At 46.7% G+C, this 18,227-nt stretch overlaps 1 protein-coding gene across 12 annotated transcripts in view; it reads left to right on the top strand.

Annotated features, from left to right (window-relative positions):
• TCF7 (transcription factor 7) overlaps window positions 1-18,227 on the top strand; it is a 95,721-nt gene that overhangs the window by 54,785 nt on the left and 22,709 nt on the right. For 10 of the 12 annotated variants that reach the window (XR_014473328.1, XR_014473329.1, XM_083181438.1 and 7 more), the window contains 3 exons: window positions 6,149-6,281; window positions 10,824-10,914; window positions 16,050-16,136. Coding sequence is in view for 10 of the 12 variants with exons in the window: in XM_083181438.1 (XP_083037564.1) it covers window positions 6,149-6,281; window positions 10,824-10,914; window positions 16,050-16,136 (311 nt within the window). In the remaining 2 variants the exon portion in view is untranslated. The remainder of the gene's footprint in view (window positions 1-6,148; window positions 6,282-10,823; window positions 10,915-16,049; window positions 16,137-18,227) is intronic. The other 2 variants (XM_083181439.1, XM_083181447.1) reach the window with 1 other exon arrangement.

Below are 18,227 nucleotides of genomic sequence, written 5' to 3'. Positions count from 1 at the left end.
TAGCTTACTGTGCTGGCATAGGAAGGATCTTCCAGCTGGCCTAGTCTACCACGTCTTATTCCATATATCAGTTTTCAGTCGTTGTTTTGTTTATGTAGATTGTTACATAGTAATAGATTTTTTCCCCTATATCCTGGAAATAACTGTCGCAATATGAAACTGCTATAAGTTACGGGTTAGGATGTATTGGAATCTGAAAGTGATCATTTAACCACTTCAGTGATATGCCCGGATATTTTACGGGCTCAGAAGTGCTGCCGCAGCAGGCTGTCTTGGAAAATTCCTGGGCATACCACGATACAGTAGGTGTACGCCAGTGGTGCCTCCATCTGTGCGCCACTGGAGCACCCACCTGTCACTCCCCCCACATGCTCACTTCCAGAAAGTCCTGACTCCGTCACTCCCCATCCCGGCCATCTTATGCCAGGGCTCCCCTGTCCCAGCAGGCAGGCTCGAGGATGTTCGGAACTGATCGGGAGCAGTGTTCCCTCTAAGCTGTGCGCGTGTGCGCGCGCACACAACTCGACGAGATTGCGCACAGACATTACAACAGAGCGCACAAAGCAGCAGTGGTCCATTTTTGCAGTTGTGGACTCAATTAATGTGTGTTTCACCCATTAATTACATTGTGTGCTGTGTTTTGAATGTTTAATATCATTTTGAAGTAAAGTTAACACAAATGCTGAAGTCATTTTCCAGTTATATATCAGTGACGCACAAAAATTTCAATTTCCTTCCAAAGTTGCACAGCCAAAATCTTTTGCCGCACACAGCCTTGTTAAAATTAGAGGGAACATTGCTCGGGAGAGCCCTGAACATCCCCGAGCTTGCCTGGTCACTGCTGTCAATGGGGGCGGGGGCGGCAGGGGAACCCCGGAGTTCCAACATCTCTGTGAGAGATGTGCAAAATATCCGCTAAAAATGCCGGCGTCGCTCACATTTGTTATATAAATTCAAATAAAAAATGTTGCGTAAAAAAAAAGATTCTATTTCCTATATAAGTAACCATTGCAGGTCATTATGATGAAAACAAATGTTTTCTTGCCAATTTTCACCCCTATTTTGACAAATTCACTCAAAGGGTTAAAACCCAATGAATAGTGTGAAGATCATAGGGACTGCTGACAGCGCTGTGTGCAGTATAGCTTAGCCCGTTGTATATGCGTTGTGTGAATTTACCAAACTTCAACGTTTTGACAGTCATGTGGTTCATCGGTGCTGACACAAAGCTGCAGATTCGGTTTTATTACATTATTTTGTTTGTTACTGTAAAATGAGTTTAACCGAAGACATCTTTGTTTCCTGTTACGCTACGGAGAAGGGACACTTGAGCCAACATGTACGATTTGTCACCCAAGCCATAATTCATGACCTCTCTTGTTCCTTTGATGTCGGGCTTTTGTACATGTCTCTGTAATGATCAGCTAGAACGAGCTCATTACAGAAACATGCATAAGGCAAAACAGCTTTTCCGGTGCCGGTAAACTACAAGGAATTAAAACTCATTTCCCCTTGCTAGAGTGTACCTGGGAAATAATAACCATGATAATAACACACACACTATTTAATAACTAACTATACTCTAGCACAGCATTCACTTGGGATATTACAGCATATGCAATAAATCGGGTCCCCCTCCTGGCTGCCCGGAAAGGTGGGCAACCCTCCCGGATTCCGGCGGTCCCCCCCCCCCCCCCCCCCATGTACCTGGTGGCGGAAGCTTTAAATTGCCGCAATTCGCGGCATTTCGGCGGAAGGGGTGGGGCTACATATGCAAATCACACATGTTTAGCCCCGCCCCTTTACAGGAGACCCGCATATTGCGGTATTTGCATTACTGGGGGCAGGGACTGATGATGTCTCTATCAGGCCCCGCCCCCAGAAGTGATGTTGACAGTCTCCTCTCCGGGGTTCTCCCGGAGAGGAGATTGTAAAAGTCAGCAACCCTGAATAAAGTTAGTTTCAGTTTGAATTTATACCAGTTATTGGGGCAGATGTACTAAGCTGTGGCCAGTGTAATGCTGGGTAAACACCAGAACGATTTGGGCTCCATTGGGCATGTTTTCAATGGGATTCCGATCCGATGCACGCCCCCCGCCGGACGTCTGGTCGCTTTGGAGATTTTATCTGCTGCGCTAAAGATTTGTCATCTACATTGGATTGGGTACAGATCGCGAGCAGATCGTTTGCAGATCGCGTGCTCCAACAGATCGTGGTCGTTCTGGTGTGTACCCAGCATTACAGTACCAGCCAATCAGCTCCTAACTGCCAGGTTACAGAGCGTGTTTGAAAAATGACAGTTAGCCAGTTGGTAGTTGATCAGTCTCCACTTTATCACCTTTTCAAGGATTAGTACATCTGGGGATGCACTAAGTTCAAAAAGTGATAAAGTGGAGAGTAATAGACAACCAGCCAATCAGCTGCTAACTTACGTTTTTCAAACCATTTTTTAAACCCAGCTTGTACCTTGACAGTTGGAAGCTGGCTGGTTGTTAATCACTCTCCACTTTATCACTTTTCAAGGCTTAGTACATCTCATCTCTGGCCTGTTAAGTATGAAACAAAATCACACGAGGCATCGCTATTTTAATAAATGTAAAGTCACTCCGGGCTGTTTTCTAACTACTCCTCACCTCTATGAGGAGAAGTACCGCCGGTGACCACTAGAGGCCGCTCGGCAGACCAAATGACTCCTTTTATGTGCTAAAAGATGTCATAACGGAAAGTGAAAGCAATTTTTGCAGGGACACAGTTCTGTTTAAAACTTGCTGGATATGGAAAGAGGGAGCTGTGAAGACAGAGATTGGAGGTAGGAGCAGATAGGGACTGGGCGTTGGGTGTAGTGTGCAAGCTAAAAACTGTCACAGCTCAAAGTGAAGGTAAAAACGGTCACAGCTCAAAGTGAAAGTACATTGCAGAAGACATCATTTTGACAGGCTGTTAACTAGTATTCACTTAAAAGAACAAAAGTTAAAAAAAATGCCCTCTTTGGTTATAATAAAGGCATTCAGATTTCCGATCGAGCTGATGAAATCATATGGTCTTTGTAAAGAAACGCGCCAGAATGTATGAAACAATGGGCATTGGGTCACACTAGAAGGGGGCTTAATAATAGAGGATTTAGAGTTCCTCAAACTGGTTAATAGTCCTAAACAAATGGGATGTATCCTATCAGCTCTCATCTCGTAAGAACACCTGGAAGTTTTAATTTAAAAATGGATACATACTTTTTCCCCTGGGGGTGGACGACTTTCCATAGTAAGTCACAACGGGCAGTAACCATGAATTTTATGGGAGTGGCCCAAAATCTGTACCTACCCTCAGCCTTTGGTTCCTTCTGTGGCTCCTTTACGTGCACAATGCCTCAGGCCACAACAGAAAACCATATTCCTTCAGGGGACGGCAAATAGTATCTCACCTAATCCCTAGAAAGTGAACGGAACCCTAAAACAATTATACTTTCCGGGGAAACCAAAGGTTTTGACAAAGAAGACTTTAAAAAAAAAACATTGCTTTTTTTAAATAAAGGAAAATGTTTGTGTCGCTGGGGCTGAGCAGGTCTGGGTGAGCGGGTGTTTTAATGTACTTACAGCACTAATGTGTTCAGGTTACAGACCTGAGGATCACTTTTTCCACTTTACTTTCTTGAGATAATCTTCTTCAGGCCCCATTGAATAAAAGAGCGGTAATCCCCTCACGGAGACGCCCGTAGGGAGATGTTCCTTGATGCAGTGCACCAACAAAGCTTGTTTCAGAATCCTCTCTGCTTTTACCTTGGAAGCCTTTGATGTGGTGAAATAAGGCTTTAGAAGGATATCTTTATTAAGAATATATATATATATGTATCAAAGCGGTAATGGATCTGGCTAATACACCTTTGTGAAATTCATAGATGTCTTCTCATAAATGTGTGCTTACATAAAGCTATGTCTTCAAATGTATTCAGCAACGCATACAATTATGTGTCCACATCCATTTAAAGTTTGTAAGACACCCATGAGGAAATATTCACCCTCGAATGGATTCCCCCCCCCCTACTCACGGTATATGGTCACCAGCGGCGTAACTATAGCACCGCAGCCCCCGCCACCGCGGGGGGGCGCTGTGCATGTGGGGGCGCCGGGGGCTGCGGTGCTATAGTTAAACCCCCCCTCAATCCCCCGCAGACTTACCTATCGCGCTGGTCCCGGCGGCTCCGTTCTTCTGCTGAGGACCACCACAAAATGGCCGCCCCCATATAGCATACAGTTCTCTGAAACTGTCTGCTGTATGGGGGCGGCCATTTTCTGGTGGTCCTCAGCAGAAGAACGGAGCCGCCGGGACCAGCGCGATAGGTAAGGCTGTGGGGGATTGAGGGGGGGTTTGCATGGGCGGCGGGGTAGGGGTGCTCGGTGGGGCGGCGACGGGGGGGGGGGCGCCCAAAACGTAGCTACGCCACTGATGGTCACCATGATGACCACAGGAAGGACATTCATTAGGTCGACAACTGAAGGTCGACAGGCCTTAGGTCAACACCCTCAAAAGGTCGACATGGGTCTAGGTCGACGCAAGCATTAGATCGACATGGGGACGGTCGACAGCCAAAAGGTCCACATGGGTTTTCACAGGTTTCTTTTTTTTTAGCCGACATGTGCTGACAGGCGGTATTTCATGCTCTACCATCCACAGGTTCTCAAAGTCGGTCCTCAGGACCCCACACGGTGCATGTTTTGCAGGTCTCCTCACAGAATCACAGTGAAATAATTAACGCCACCTGTGGATATATTAAAATGGGTCAGTGAGTAATGAGTGACCTGGAAAACGTGAACTGTGTGGGGTCCTGAGGACCGAGTTTAGGAACCCCTGCACTAGGGCATGGAGGGAGTATAGAGTAGTGTGCGAGCGCAGCGAGAGGACGCGGTGCACCAATACAGTGTCCATGTCGACTGTGTTAGCATTCAGGGCAAAAAAAAAATGTGAAAAACCCACTTCAATCTTTTGACTGTCAACCTTCCCTCTCATTGGGCCAGGCAATGCCTGTGTTTTCCGGGGCACTCCTGAAAAAACGGCGGCGCTCTGCCCCCAAACGCCCGGCGCATGTCAGTCACCTTGCGTACGGCCAGTGCAGACTAGCCATCACATGGTCTGTTCACAAGGGGACCCCACGCCTGCCACAGCGCCCCATCCTCATGCATGATCATTCGATAATCAGTAGGGCTGCAATTTCACAGCCCTCTGAACGGGGCGGAATCAGCCTCTATATGTGATTCATACGTACAGTATTTCTCTGTTGATTTCCTTTTTCTGTACTATTATCTTACGGGGAAAGTGTGACTTTGTTGGTGTGATTTATATATGAGTAATGTATATTCTACGTGCCAGGTTTGGGATGATGTCATCAGGTGGTTTATCCTTACGTAAAACATTTCTTACGCTGGATATCTCCATGCTGATTCGCCAGCTGTCATGCACGTGCGCTCACCACAACCTCGGCCCAGGGAATCTGCTGTTTCTGCCATTTCTTGCCAAACTCAACTCCATAAAAATCAATAAAAATTGTGATTTATTTTTTGCAAAATAAAAAATGCTAATTAATGATCAAATTATTTTCACCGAATTTTGACACACGGGGCAAATTGTGGGTATTTCCTGTGTACACTACATATATGCAGCGGCCTGATTATGACCCATTGAATAGTTCCATTTGAGTTCTTCTGTCCTCGCACCAGTGCACAGAACATTGCAGTAGAGAACAGGGCCCCATTGATAAAGACTGTTCTCGGTAATTGAACTATGTCCTTTTATCTCCCTATGGCTCAGTGAATTGTGGTTCGGGATGGCCATTGACCATTGGTGCTTCAAAATCATCGATGGTCTATGAACAATGTTTAAATAATTTTGCCGTCTATGGTGGAAAACCAGATGGATTCCCACCATCGATGATGCAGAAGCAAGGAATTTTTTTTTTTTTTTTAAAGTGCCGGGGCAAGGAGCTTAGCTCCGCCCCTGACACTTCTGCAAAGCTTCGCCCCCACTCTCTTATTGTCCCGCAACCTTCTGTATTGCAAAGCATTTACCTGATGCTGGTGTTGACCTTCCGACCCTGTCGAGCTCAGCCACGTCGACTTATTTCATGTGTTGACCTAACTCTCTCTGTTTTGTCTTTCAGTCCTCAAAGGTTCCTGTGGTGCAGCCGTCGCACGGGGTCCACCCGCTTACGCCTCTCATCCCGTACAACAACGAGCCATTCAGCCACAGCTCGCACTCGCCGCACCTTCCCGCAGACCTCAACCAGAAACAAGGTAACCGCCGCATAATGCAGCCGTACCAATGTCCGGCCATGCCGACTCAGTTGTGTCATCATGTAGGCAGGCACATCCAGAGAACCAGTTTCTCTTGATTCGCATTGAAAGCCATAAAATAGCAGGGGGAGCATCGTCAACCATCAAAAAGGCCAAAATTTAGTAAGATGTGTATTCTATTTCACATAGTATGTTGCTAAGGGCAACCAATCAGAATCTACTTCTTATTTAGTGAGCACCTTCTAGAAGATAATAGATAGTAGCTGAGCCACATGCTCAGGTGTGTCGACATTGACCCCAAAAAAGGTGAAACTCATGTTGAGCTTCTCATGTGTCGATATTTTCCATGTAGACCTTTGTAAATGGGATACGGTTAATAGGTTGACCCAATTAATGTTGACATGCATTGGGTCGACCACTGAAGGTCTACACCTTAGGTCGACACCTGAAACAGGTCGACATGGCTAAGGTGGACAGGGTCGGAAGGTCGCACAAGCATTAGGTCGACAATGGAAAGGTCGACAGTCAAAATGTCAACATGATTTTTTCACCTTTTCTTGAGCCGACATGTGCCGACGGGCGGTATTTCATCCCCAACCATCCACTTCGGCGTGATGGGAGAATAAAATAGTGTGCCCGAAGCATGGCGAACGGATGACAAAAAAAAACGGGAAAAACTCATGTCAACCTTTTGTCTGTCGACCAGCCCATTGCCGACCTAATGTTTGTGTCGATCTTCAGACCTTGTCGACATGTTTCAGCGGTCAACCAATGGCCTGTCGATCCTCAGTGGTCGACCCCGTGACCCATACCCTTATAAACCTCCTTTCTGCCTGCAAGGTGCAAGCCTTGGCTTCCCGGAGGGGGTTAATAAGAAAGACAAATGTTTCCTTTGCACTTCTATACCTGGCCTGCGGTTCCATCCCTGCATTCGGGGTAGATCTGGGGATAGATTCTGGTCATATAGACAGTACACAGCCTGCGAGCCAGCACCCAGTCATAATGAGCGGTGCACGGGCTGCAGATGGGAAGTGGATTGTGACAGCGGGCGGGGAGCTGAGTCTTCATGCGGTGATGAAAATGGAAAGTGCCTCTTACCAAAACTGAGAGCGACCAGTCATCCTCTGACAGGCACTGTATGACACAGGAAACAGGCTCTCGGGGGCGGCTGTGTATTTGGTGTGCCCGTGGATTTCACATACACTGCTCAGCCGCGCCTGCCTGTACGTAGGCAGGTTATTGTGGTCACTTTTACTAAAGGGGATTTGTATAAGCCGCTTATGTGATTTGCAGCAGACCTGACACCAGGTACTTTCTGTACATTACTGTATACAGCATGTATGCAAATGTGCTTCCTCTGACACAGTCACAGGTACTCTGCGCTCTATCTCCTTCTGGCCCGCAGCAGCACGGCTGTGACCAGCAGGAGAATCCAAGATATTTACTAACATGGGAGTTCCATTGTTTCTGGGATGTTGCCCATAGCAACCAAGCAAAATGTACTTCTTTATTTAGCACCTTTTAGAAGAATATAGATATAGGGCCGGATGCACTAAGCTTCAACCAGCCAATCAGCTCCTGCCTGACATTTTTCTAAACACAGTCTGTGACTTGGCAGGTAGGAGCTGATTGGCTGGCTGTTTATCACTCTCCATTTTATCATTTCTGAAGCTTAGAGAATCTGGCCCAGTATCTGATTGGTTGCCCATAGCAACATATCTTAAATAGAACTCCTATTTTAGAAAATAAACCCCTGTGAGTAAACTATGCGGTCTAATAACAGTATAAGGTACTTGTGTAGTTTCACGGCGGCAGCCTACGCTACGTTGTCTGCGTAGCCCAATGGCTGCCTAGCGTTGTCAGCGTAGTGTCTCCGTCAGGCAGCGTAGTCACCGTACTGTCCCCGGGAGCTGCAGCTCTCTCCCCGGCGACCCTGGCAATCCTAGTGAGCGCCTCTCACACAGCGGGGGTGTTTAAAGAAAACATTCACACCTGCCATAGCATACATCTGAGACAGTAATGACGACATGTGTTAACTGGTAACTGGATTTTAGTGAATAATAAAGAAGAAAAAAAATGCTTCACAAAGTACAATATTATCAAATAACAAGACCAAGAAAATAATAAAACAGTTATTCTTCAGTTTCTGCATTCACGGAAACTGCAGCTGCAGTTGTGTCTGCATCTGTGTCGTCTGCTTTGTCAGCCTTTAGGAGCAGAGTTAGGGGATATAGAATCCGCCGGAAAGCGTTTTCTGCTCCGACAGTTTTGCGCCAAATAAATTCCTGAAGATAGGAGTCCAGATTTTGGCGCGCAGTGCCCCTTTGCCTTTTGTTACGCCACTTGCAAGATCCCCAAAGGCGTCGATGTTTTGGGTATGAACCCCAGTTCCACAAAATTATACCGGTAGGTTTACCCATGGATGCTGGTACCCTGCCTGCTCCAGCTGTTCAGTGTTACATGGACGCCAGCAATCAGAAAATATAGTCGTACCCGGTTCTATATACTTGTTGATGGCGGACATCAGGGTGCTGGCGTCACGTCTGTCCACAGGCGTTATAAAACACTCACCGGTGTCTCTGGATATGCCTCCAAACTACCACTGTTGAGGGTGCACGCGTCCAACATTACTTTTTCTCTGGACAAAGAGACTCTCGTCCACCTCCACTATTTTGCCCGGACCACCAATCCGGCGTTGGGGCTGTGACATTAAATCCATGGTGCAGGCCTCCCGCATAAAGTTATTATACAACACGGTAGTTTTGTTCGAAATTAAGAGGTGGCGCTCACAAAATATGATACTTGTTAGCTCCTCCGCCCAACAAAACACGAAACGTAGAAGCGTCATAAATGTGAGATGGCATCCCTGAAACCACTGTGCGGCCCGGAGACTAACCTTGTTTCCACAGCTTCTTATGTGGCAGCGCCACATCCGCTCCTTGACATTCAGTCTCATTGGATGCCCATTTGCACATGTCTTTGTCTCTGGGAGAAAGTGGTGTCGCTGTAAGAAATTCACCAACTCCTCCTCCGTCTGGTTAAAGATAGTTAATTTGTCGGCAGCCATAACTGATACAATGTAATAAGGTGATGACTACGATCATTGCGTACCGCTGACTGACTACGCTGGCTCTCACAGGAACGCTGGCTACGCTAAGCGGCCGCGGGAACACTACGCTACTTCTGACAGGGACGCTGACTATGCTAACTACACTAAGCGGCCGCGGGAACACTACGCTACTTCTGACAGGGACGCTGACTATGCTAACTACACTAAGGGGCCGTGAGAACACTACGCTACTTCTGACAGGGACGCTGACTATGCTAACTACACTAAGCGGCCGCGGGAACACTACGCTGATTCTGACAGGGACGCTGACTATGCTGACTACACTAAGCGGCCGTGGGAACAATACGCTACTTCTGACAGGGACGCTGACTATGCTAACTACACTAAGCGGCCGTGAGAACACTACGCTACTTCTGACAGGGACGCTGACTATGCTAACTACACTAAGCGGCCGCGGGAACACTACGCTGATTCTGACAGGGACGCTGACTATGCTGACTACACTAAGCGGCCGTGGGAACAATACGCTACTTCTGACAGGGACGCTGACTATGCTAACTACACTAAGCGGCCGCGGGAACACTACGCTGATTCTGACAGGGACGCTGACTATGCTAACTACACTAAGCGGCCGTGGGAACACTACGCTACTTCTGACAGGGATGCTGACTATGCTAACTACACTAAGCGGCCGTGGGAACAATACGCTACTTCTGACAGGGACGCTGACTATGCTGACTACACTAAGCAGCCGTGGGAACAATACGCTACTTCTGACAGGGACGCTGACTATGCTAACTACACTAAGCAGCCGTGGGAACAATACGCTACTTCTGACAGGGACGCTGACTATGCTAACTACACTAAGCAGCCGTGGGAACAATACGCTACTTCTGACAGGGACGCTGACTATGCTAACTGCACTAAGCGGCCGTAGGAACACTACGCTGATTCTGACAGGGACACTATGCTGACGACGTAACTGCCGCCGTGAAACTACACAAGTACCCAGTATAAATACAACCGGTGTATGATACGTCATCGATAAAACTTTGTGACTCCTTCCAGGAAGAAAATACAAAAGAGGGGTTTAAGTGTAAAGAAATGTTAAATATAGTTGTTGTTATTTCATGGCTATATAAATGTTATTTTCCTATTTTTGAGGCACAGCGGGGTCTATGTACTAAGATTTGGAGAAAGATAAGGGACCGATTCATTATCCATTATGGGCTGTTACCAGTGGCAACTCCAGAGAAGGGGCTGCAGCACAGTAAAAAGTGGAGCCACACCCCCTGCCAGTGAGTCAGTTTGGAATGGCAGTTGGTGGCAGTGGGTGTGGCTCCTCTATTTGAATTTTGAACTGTGCCTCCCCTGACCCTTACCCGTGTTTTTTGTAATGGACCCATTGTGTATAATAATTGCATGCCAGTTGATGGTGATCTCATTATATAACGTGTTACTCCTCCACCTAGGTACACAGAGGTCCTCCCAAACGCCAGATATTCCTGCGTTTTACCCAATATCTCCAGGAGGAGTTGGGCAAATCTCCCCTTCAATGGGCTGGTAAGTGTCTACTTTCCATTTGTCACTCCTACATATTTACCACATTAACACTGGAAACGGATTAATGGGCGTATTTATCATTGGTGGGTATTGGGTGTCGGTAGCGTATTACTGTATGATATGTAATGTAGCATTGGTACATATGATGAAACATACAAGATGGCACCCAAAAAAGTTAAAAAAATTGTTGACCGTTGGTTGTCATATCAATATTTTCTCCCTGTCAACATTTTGTACCTGTTGATCTTGCCCGCTGTCTACCTAATGCATGTCGACTATATGGGTAATGTTATTATACTTCAGCTCAATCTGCGCCTGAAGTTGTGTACACGCGGTGCAATGTGGCGGCCGCCGGGATTTGATGTCGGTGGCCGCCGGGGCCTGACAGGCGTGGCCCTCATTTTGATGTAGCAGATTGAAGCAGAAATGGACTTGCGTGCACAGTTTAGTTCTGCATTTCGATTCCGATGTTGCGGGGCCGGCATCGGGATCAAACCTGAATCGACTTTTCACTACAGTCAAAATGGAAAAACAGAAAGTTACTCAGAATAGCCCCGTGTGTACCCTCATTAGAAACCTGTCACTATGGTTCTGCCAAGTTTTCCTTTACTTTATAAGGCAGTAGCATAACTACGGGCCAGATGCACTAAGATTCAAAAGTGATAAAATGGAGGAGTGATAAACAACCAGCCAATCAGCTCCTGTCTGACATTTTTCAAACACAGCCTGTGACATGGCAGGTAGGAGCTGATTGGCTGGCTGTTTATCACTCTACGTTTTATCACTCTTGAAGCTTAGCGCTTCTGGCCCTACAGCTGAAAGTGTTCCTAAAGGCTGCGTTACTACCTGGGTGCACTGTCCTATGGATATTTGCAATATATATGTAAAGCTTTTGGTCTTGGGGCTATCTGACATCATGAAGAAGGACCTTTATTTCTCTATGTCCCTGCTGCCTGGCAGTAGCCCGCTGATTGGTTATTGCAGCGACTATTTATGTAGAACAGATGATATGAAACTCAAGTCCGGCTCTGACCAATGTGGTGCCCTAGGCAAGAAATCAGGTTTCTTAAATATCCAATTACACGGAAAAGGACAGTCAGGGACCCTCCCAAGAACTCACAATTTTTAGGAACTTCTGAAATGCAGAACATCAGGAGCTCAACCAAGTAGGGAATAAGGTATTTATTTATCTTAAGGTGAAAGCTTTAATTCCGGTGATAACGGGTGTTTCCGCCAAAGATAGGGCTTCTCCATATTTCTGAAGTCTGCCGGCTTTGATTGATTTGCACACTGTTTTGCAATGACAGTGACTTTACATATACCGTGTAGCCACCTGAGGATGGTGCTAGCAGAGAGAATGCTTTATTATTATTATTTTATTTATTTATTTTATTTTCTTTAAAAACTATATTACAATTAGAGATGTTCAAAATATCCACTAAAAATGCCAGCGTAACTCACATTTGTTATATAATTTCAAAAAAATTAAGTTTCCGGTATAAGGTAAAGATTACGGGTCATTTTGATGAATAAAAATGTTTGCTTGTCAATTTTCACACCTTTTTTTTAACAAATTCTGAAAGGGTTAAATTTCTGCCATTAGTCCGGGCTTCCCGTGCAGTGTGCATGTTAGACCAGGTTACGCATGTGCGGGACGGACCGGAACCTGGTGGCAAAGTGATAATTCTCTTCAGTATCACTTAGGACATTTAATTTTAACCTTATTCAACTCGCGACACACCAAACAAGATTAAAAATCACTAAGGCACACCAACAAAACCCACAGGAAAAAACACATTGGCTCCCACAGGAAAAACAAACAAACAAACAAACAAACCCATTGTCTCCCATATGAAAAAAACAATGACATTGGTCCCCATATGCAACAAAAATAGATTAGTGCTCATATGAAAACAAGAGAGCAGTGAATAACTGGTGGTGGTGGTGGTGGTTGTAAACAGGTGTGGACATCTCTAGATACGGTGGCACACCTGAGTACAGCTCAATGCACGCTAGTATACCACGGCACACTGGTTCAAAAATGCTGACTTAGAAGCGAGTTTGGAAACCACTTTCTTAAACTGGGTACACACCGGGAGTGTCGGCGGGTGTCTACCTCCAGTGATATGTCTGTGAACGGTGTTGTTTACACACATACAGTATCGGCTGTTCTGCACAGCCAATGGCCGTGTACGGGTGGTAGGCGTTTAGCCTACCACCCGTACACTTGCTGGGGAGGCAGCTAGTGACTGACATCACAACTGGGCGGGCACACATAAATGTCTGCCCAGTAGTGACGTCAGGGATGTCACATCGGGCCGCCGATTGGTAAGTGTGTATGCACTTACCAATTGTCAGGTAGGTTGGTGAATCTGCCCAACAGCTGATCCGCCTTCCTAGTGTGTACCAAGCGTTAGTATGCTATTACAGGAGGTGTGTGCTGAAGGCACCATCTGATTGAGTGCTTACATATCCAATCATGTGCTGCGTTCACTTTCCTATTCCCATGTAGACAGATTTAAACCCTAGGAACAGAATTACCACCAAATCCATATATATAAGGAGACCTCGCTAAGGAAAGAGGACAGGCCTGTGAATTATAATGCATTACGGCATTAGAATTCAGTCCCCGATCGGTAATATTCCACTGTCGCTGCATAAAACTCTTATAGCCTTTAAAAGCTCGACCCGAAAATAAGACTTTCCTTCTCGTTCATCAAGTTTAGTTTCCAATTGCGGTAATTAGCACGCCAGACTCATTTAGGGACAAGGCGTGAGGCCCCTAATCCTTTTGCGTTGTAATAATTTGTCCCACGGAGTAACAAATGTCACTGCTGGATTAACTTGGTGTGTTTCTGTCCTGCTTTGGGGTCGGAATGTGGGACTTCAAAGGCATCTGATGTATTGCAGTGCTTGGGCTGGTATTGGTGCGATTACAACATAAACCGTTAACTTTTAAGCAGTGTGGGACTGATTGCTGTGTGACAGTTTGTACCCAGGCTGCATTCCTGCTAGCAGCGGATGGGCAGACACTGGCAGGGCTCTTAGGAATACTGCTACTTACAAGTGTAAAACTATGCACGGCATGATGCTGCGAGGGCACCGCGGAATTTATTCTACAGCACGGTCACTGCCGTCTTAGCAGCATTGAGGTCCCTGGGCGAAGCAACGCACTGGGGCTCGTGCTCACCCATTCACAGACATAAATAAAATCTAATAATAATAACACCCTTACTGTGGTCTTGCGCCGTATCACAGCAGGCTTCCATACAGTGATTGGCTGTCAGCACGCTGATTGCTGGAAAGCTCCAAGCAACAACCAATCAGCAAGCTCACAGCCATTTGCTGTCCGGCTGCAGCCCGGGACACAGAGAATGCTGCTGGCCATTCTGTTTGGGTGAAATTCACAGGGTGGCCAGGCCCGGGAGATCTGGAGGCAGCCTGCCCCATGCTCCAAGGTCCCTAGAATCATGGGGCCCTGGGAATCTACCTAGCTTGCTCGTATGTTAAGGTGGCCATAAGTATGGTGTAATAACGCCTGCTATGGCGGTGACCTGCTTTGCTGCTTATAAATTATTAATTATTATTATTAATTTGGCAAAGGAACCAGGTGTACAGTTAGGGATGCCAATCCTGGGGGAATTTTTTCAATCCCGGGAATCGGGTTTAGAAAAATGCTCCGTCACAGGATTTCCGGGATTGGCATCCCTAAAAGAAAAACACCCCATCCCCCACATTAACTTACTTGGGGGGAGCGGGGGATTAGGTGAAGGCAGTGGGTGGGTTTTGTGCCGGACGATGAGGTGCCGGGCAGCTGAGCTTCTTAAGTGGAGCCGGGAGCGGGCTGTGAGAGGGTTCCGGCGGCTTTGGGCGGTACAGCAGTGCGGCCTGCACAGCGTGACCTGTGACCTAATAACGCTGCGCAGGCCGCACGCCAGGGTCGGGAACAGCCGGGCAGCGTCTGAGTAAGGCGCTGACCAGCATTAGACCACATGTGCAGTCTAATCCCGAAATTGAAATCACGGACATTTTGGGGCCAAATCCCAGGATCCCGCCCATCCCGGGATTGGCCACACTATGTACAGTGTTATATTTGTCTCATGTCCCGCTGTACTACTCTGTAGGTAATGTTTACGCGTGGCCTTATAATCTGGCGCATGTGGCTGTTGGATAGCTTTGTGCAACCTGGCGGCACACATGGCACGACAGATCGAGTCCGCTCTGTGCTGATGCGATCCTGGGGTAAGTCTGCCCGCCACCTCTATCGCAACTTTTGTTTGTCACGATTCAGTCTTAAGACTTCCTACGTCCCTGCGATAAGTAGTAAGCAAAAGGACTTTATGGTACTTTATCTGCCGTGTCTTTAATGCAAAACCTACATGTGTGGATTGTTCCATGGGCCTGATTCAGTACAGGCCACAGAAGCGATTTTGGCACTTCTGCGCGAAGATCAAAGTGCAATCACAGTTTGATGGGCAGCTGGACGGTGTTGCAGCAGTTAGGAGGCGTGGTCAGGACACCATTTTCGGGGCGGCTACATGGCGCTGCAACCTGAAATATTTTGTGGCACATCGCTGGGCGGGACCCGGGGTGCGTGGAGGCCTTGCCCCGTGCATACGCACAGGAGGCCTGCACATGCCCCCCTAATCATCGGGATGGGGCAGAACTCGCAGTACTGCTAGTAGATGAGGATCACCCCTATAAATGGAGCCGAAACAATTGTGTCTACGAGAAAACAGAAATGTAATCACAGGTTTGTACAGCAGGGGGTAACCAGTAATACAGAATAGAACAGGGCACCGGGAATATGTGGATAGTTGGATGGGTTTAATAAATCATTTGTAGGGACTTGTATTACGTGTTCTAAGGAGGACAGGAGGTGAAATGCCCATTGCAACCAATCAAATTCGAGCTATTTTTCTATAGGTACTTGATAAATGGTAGCTGGAAGCTGATTGGCTGTGGGCAACTTTTATACTTTTTCTTTTCTTTTTTCTTTCTTGATTAATAGAGAGTGAACCTAATAATATAACGGTCTACGTGTATGTAATGTTTCAAAAGTGATTACCGTGGTACATCATGTGAAAAGACTTGAAACTGACCCCACGGGTTGTTTTTTCCCCCTCCACTCGCAGGCAAAGCCAGCCTGTCTATCCAGTCTCCTCTTGTGGATTTAGACAGCCCTATCCCTCGGCACTCTCTACAGGGGCCCCGTATTCCAGGTGAGTATCAGACCGGTGAGGTCGCGCCTCATTGTGCTCACAGCTTCGCAAGCTTACAGCTCTCCAGCTTTCTCCGTCGCTGCCGTCGGTCCTGCGAGCTACAGAGGAACAGGATTCTCAAGCTTTACGTGTTGTATCCGTGTCTTCCTATTGTCCGTCTTCAGGAGAATGTCGCGTCTCAGTCGCGTCCCTTTTGCAAATGAATGTTGTGGAACATTGATACCTGCAGTGTGCCGCGCAAGGTGCCGCTTCCAGCAATCCCGCGCCGCCTGTTTGGTCTTGTGCATCACCAGAAATGGACTTTATAGTACTTGGGGCCAGATGCACTAAGCTTCAAAAGTGATCAAATGGAGAGTGGTAAACAGCCAGCCAATCAGCTCCTGCCTGACATTTTTTCAAACACAGCATGTGACATGGCAGGTAGGAGCTGATTGGCTGGCTGTTTATCACTCTCCAGTTTATCCCTTTTGAAACTTAGTGCATCTGACCCTTGGTCTGTTTTTAGTAGTCTAAGGCCCCTGTCTCTGAGCGGTAAATTTACTAAGATGGGAGTTCTACTGAAGATGAGATGTTGCCCCTAGCAACCAACCAGATTCTACTTCTCATTAATTTAGCACCTGCTAGAAGATAATAGAGAGGATCTGATTGGTTGCTTTGGTTGCTCCCATCTTCAGTAGATGTCCCATCTTAATAATTTACCCCTGTGAATACAGCAGGGACCAGGAACTATCACATCTAGAATGTACTGTAATCTACTTGTTGTGTAAGTCATTTATTTAGTCACATCCTAGTGAAAACTTACTAATTCTGAAAGTGACAAATACCTTGGGCCAGATGCACTAAGCTTCAAAAGTGATAAAATGGAGAGTGATAAACAGCCAACCAATCAGCTCCTTCCTGCCATGTCACAGACTGTGTTTGAAAAATGTCAGGCAGGAGCTGATTGGCTGGTTGTTTATCACTCTCCATTTTATCACTTTTGAAGCTTAGTGCATCTGGCCCCTGTCTGGTTCTGCAAACCGAGCAATGCATGTATCGGAGGGAAAATGAGGATGCAATTGGAAATTGAAGGAAAAATAACTAGTAGTTATCAATATTTATTTATGTATTATAGAGTACAGCATATTCCGTACCTTTACAATTGGAAACAACAGTGATAGGGCAAAACTAGGTAATAACAGACAGACATCTTATAGGGAAGTAGGTATAGATACACAAAGGTAGGTGCTATCTATTGCATAACGTTAGGCTGTATGATACGGTGACCCAGCAGGGGATACGGTCATTGGGTCGACAGGCAACAAGGTTGACATGGGTCAAAGTCGACATGGGTCTAGGTCCACAGGTCATTAGATCGACACAAGTATTAGGTCGACATGGTCAAGGTTGACATTCAAAAGGTTCGACATGGGGTTTTTCACTGTTTTTTTGAGCCGACATGTGCTGACAGGCGTTATTTCATGCCCTACCATGGTGGGAGAATAAAATAGTGTGCCAGAAGCATCAAGAGCGATGTGAGGGGATGCGGTGCACTTCAAACTGTGTCCATGTCGACTGTGTTGACATTCCGGTAAAAAAACAGTGAAAAACCCCATGTCGACATTTTGGCTGTCGACCTTGCCCGTGTCGACCTAATGCTTGTGTCGACCTAATGTCCTCTCGACCTTCACCCATGTCGACCTAGACCCATGTCGACCTTGCTGCCTGTCAACCCAATGCTTTTCGACCTAGTTGTTGTAGACCTAACAATCCACACCCTCCAGCAGTTTGGCCATGGGTCAGGAGGATAGAAGATATGAGTGCACTGTACAGTGAGAATGTGATTGGATAGGAACAGTATATGAAGGTTTTGTGGCTGGTTCTGGGAATTGATAAGCTGCCTGAAGAGGTGACTTTTTGTGGAACCCTTGAAGAATTGGATACTGGTGGAGAGTCATAGCTTGGGACTTGCCTCTAGAGCAGTGATGGCTAACCTTGACACTCCAGCTGTTGTTGAACTACACATCCCAGCATGCTCTACATCAGCTTTACTTTTTGGCCATGCTAAAACTGATGCAGGGCATGCTCGGATGTCTAGTTCAACAACAGCGG

Source organism: Crinia signifera, chromosome 4 (assembly GCF_055691185.1).
Source record: "Crinia signifera chromosome 4, ASM5569118v1, whole genome shotgun sequence".
Classification (NCBI taxonomy): domain Eukaryota; kingdom Metazoa; phylum Chordata; class Amphibia; order Anura; family Myobatrachidae; genus Crinia; species Crinia signifera.
Note: the sequence above shows the minus strand (reverse complement) of the source record. Positions and strands in the feature narration are given on the sequence as shown.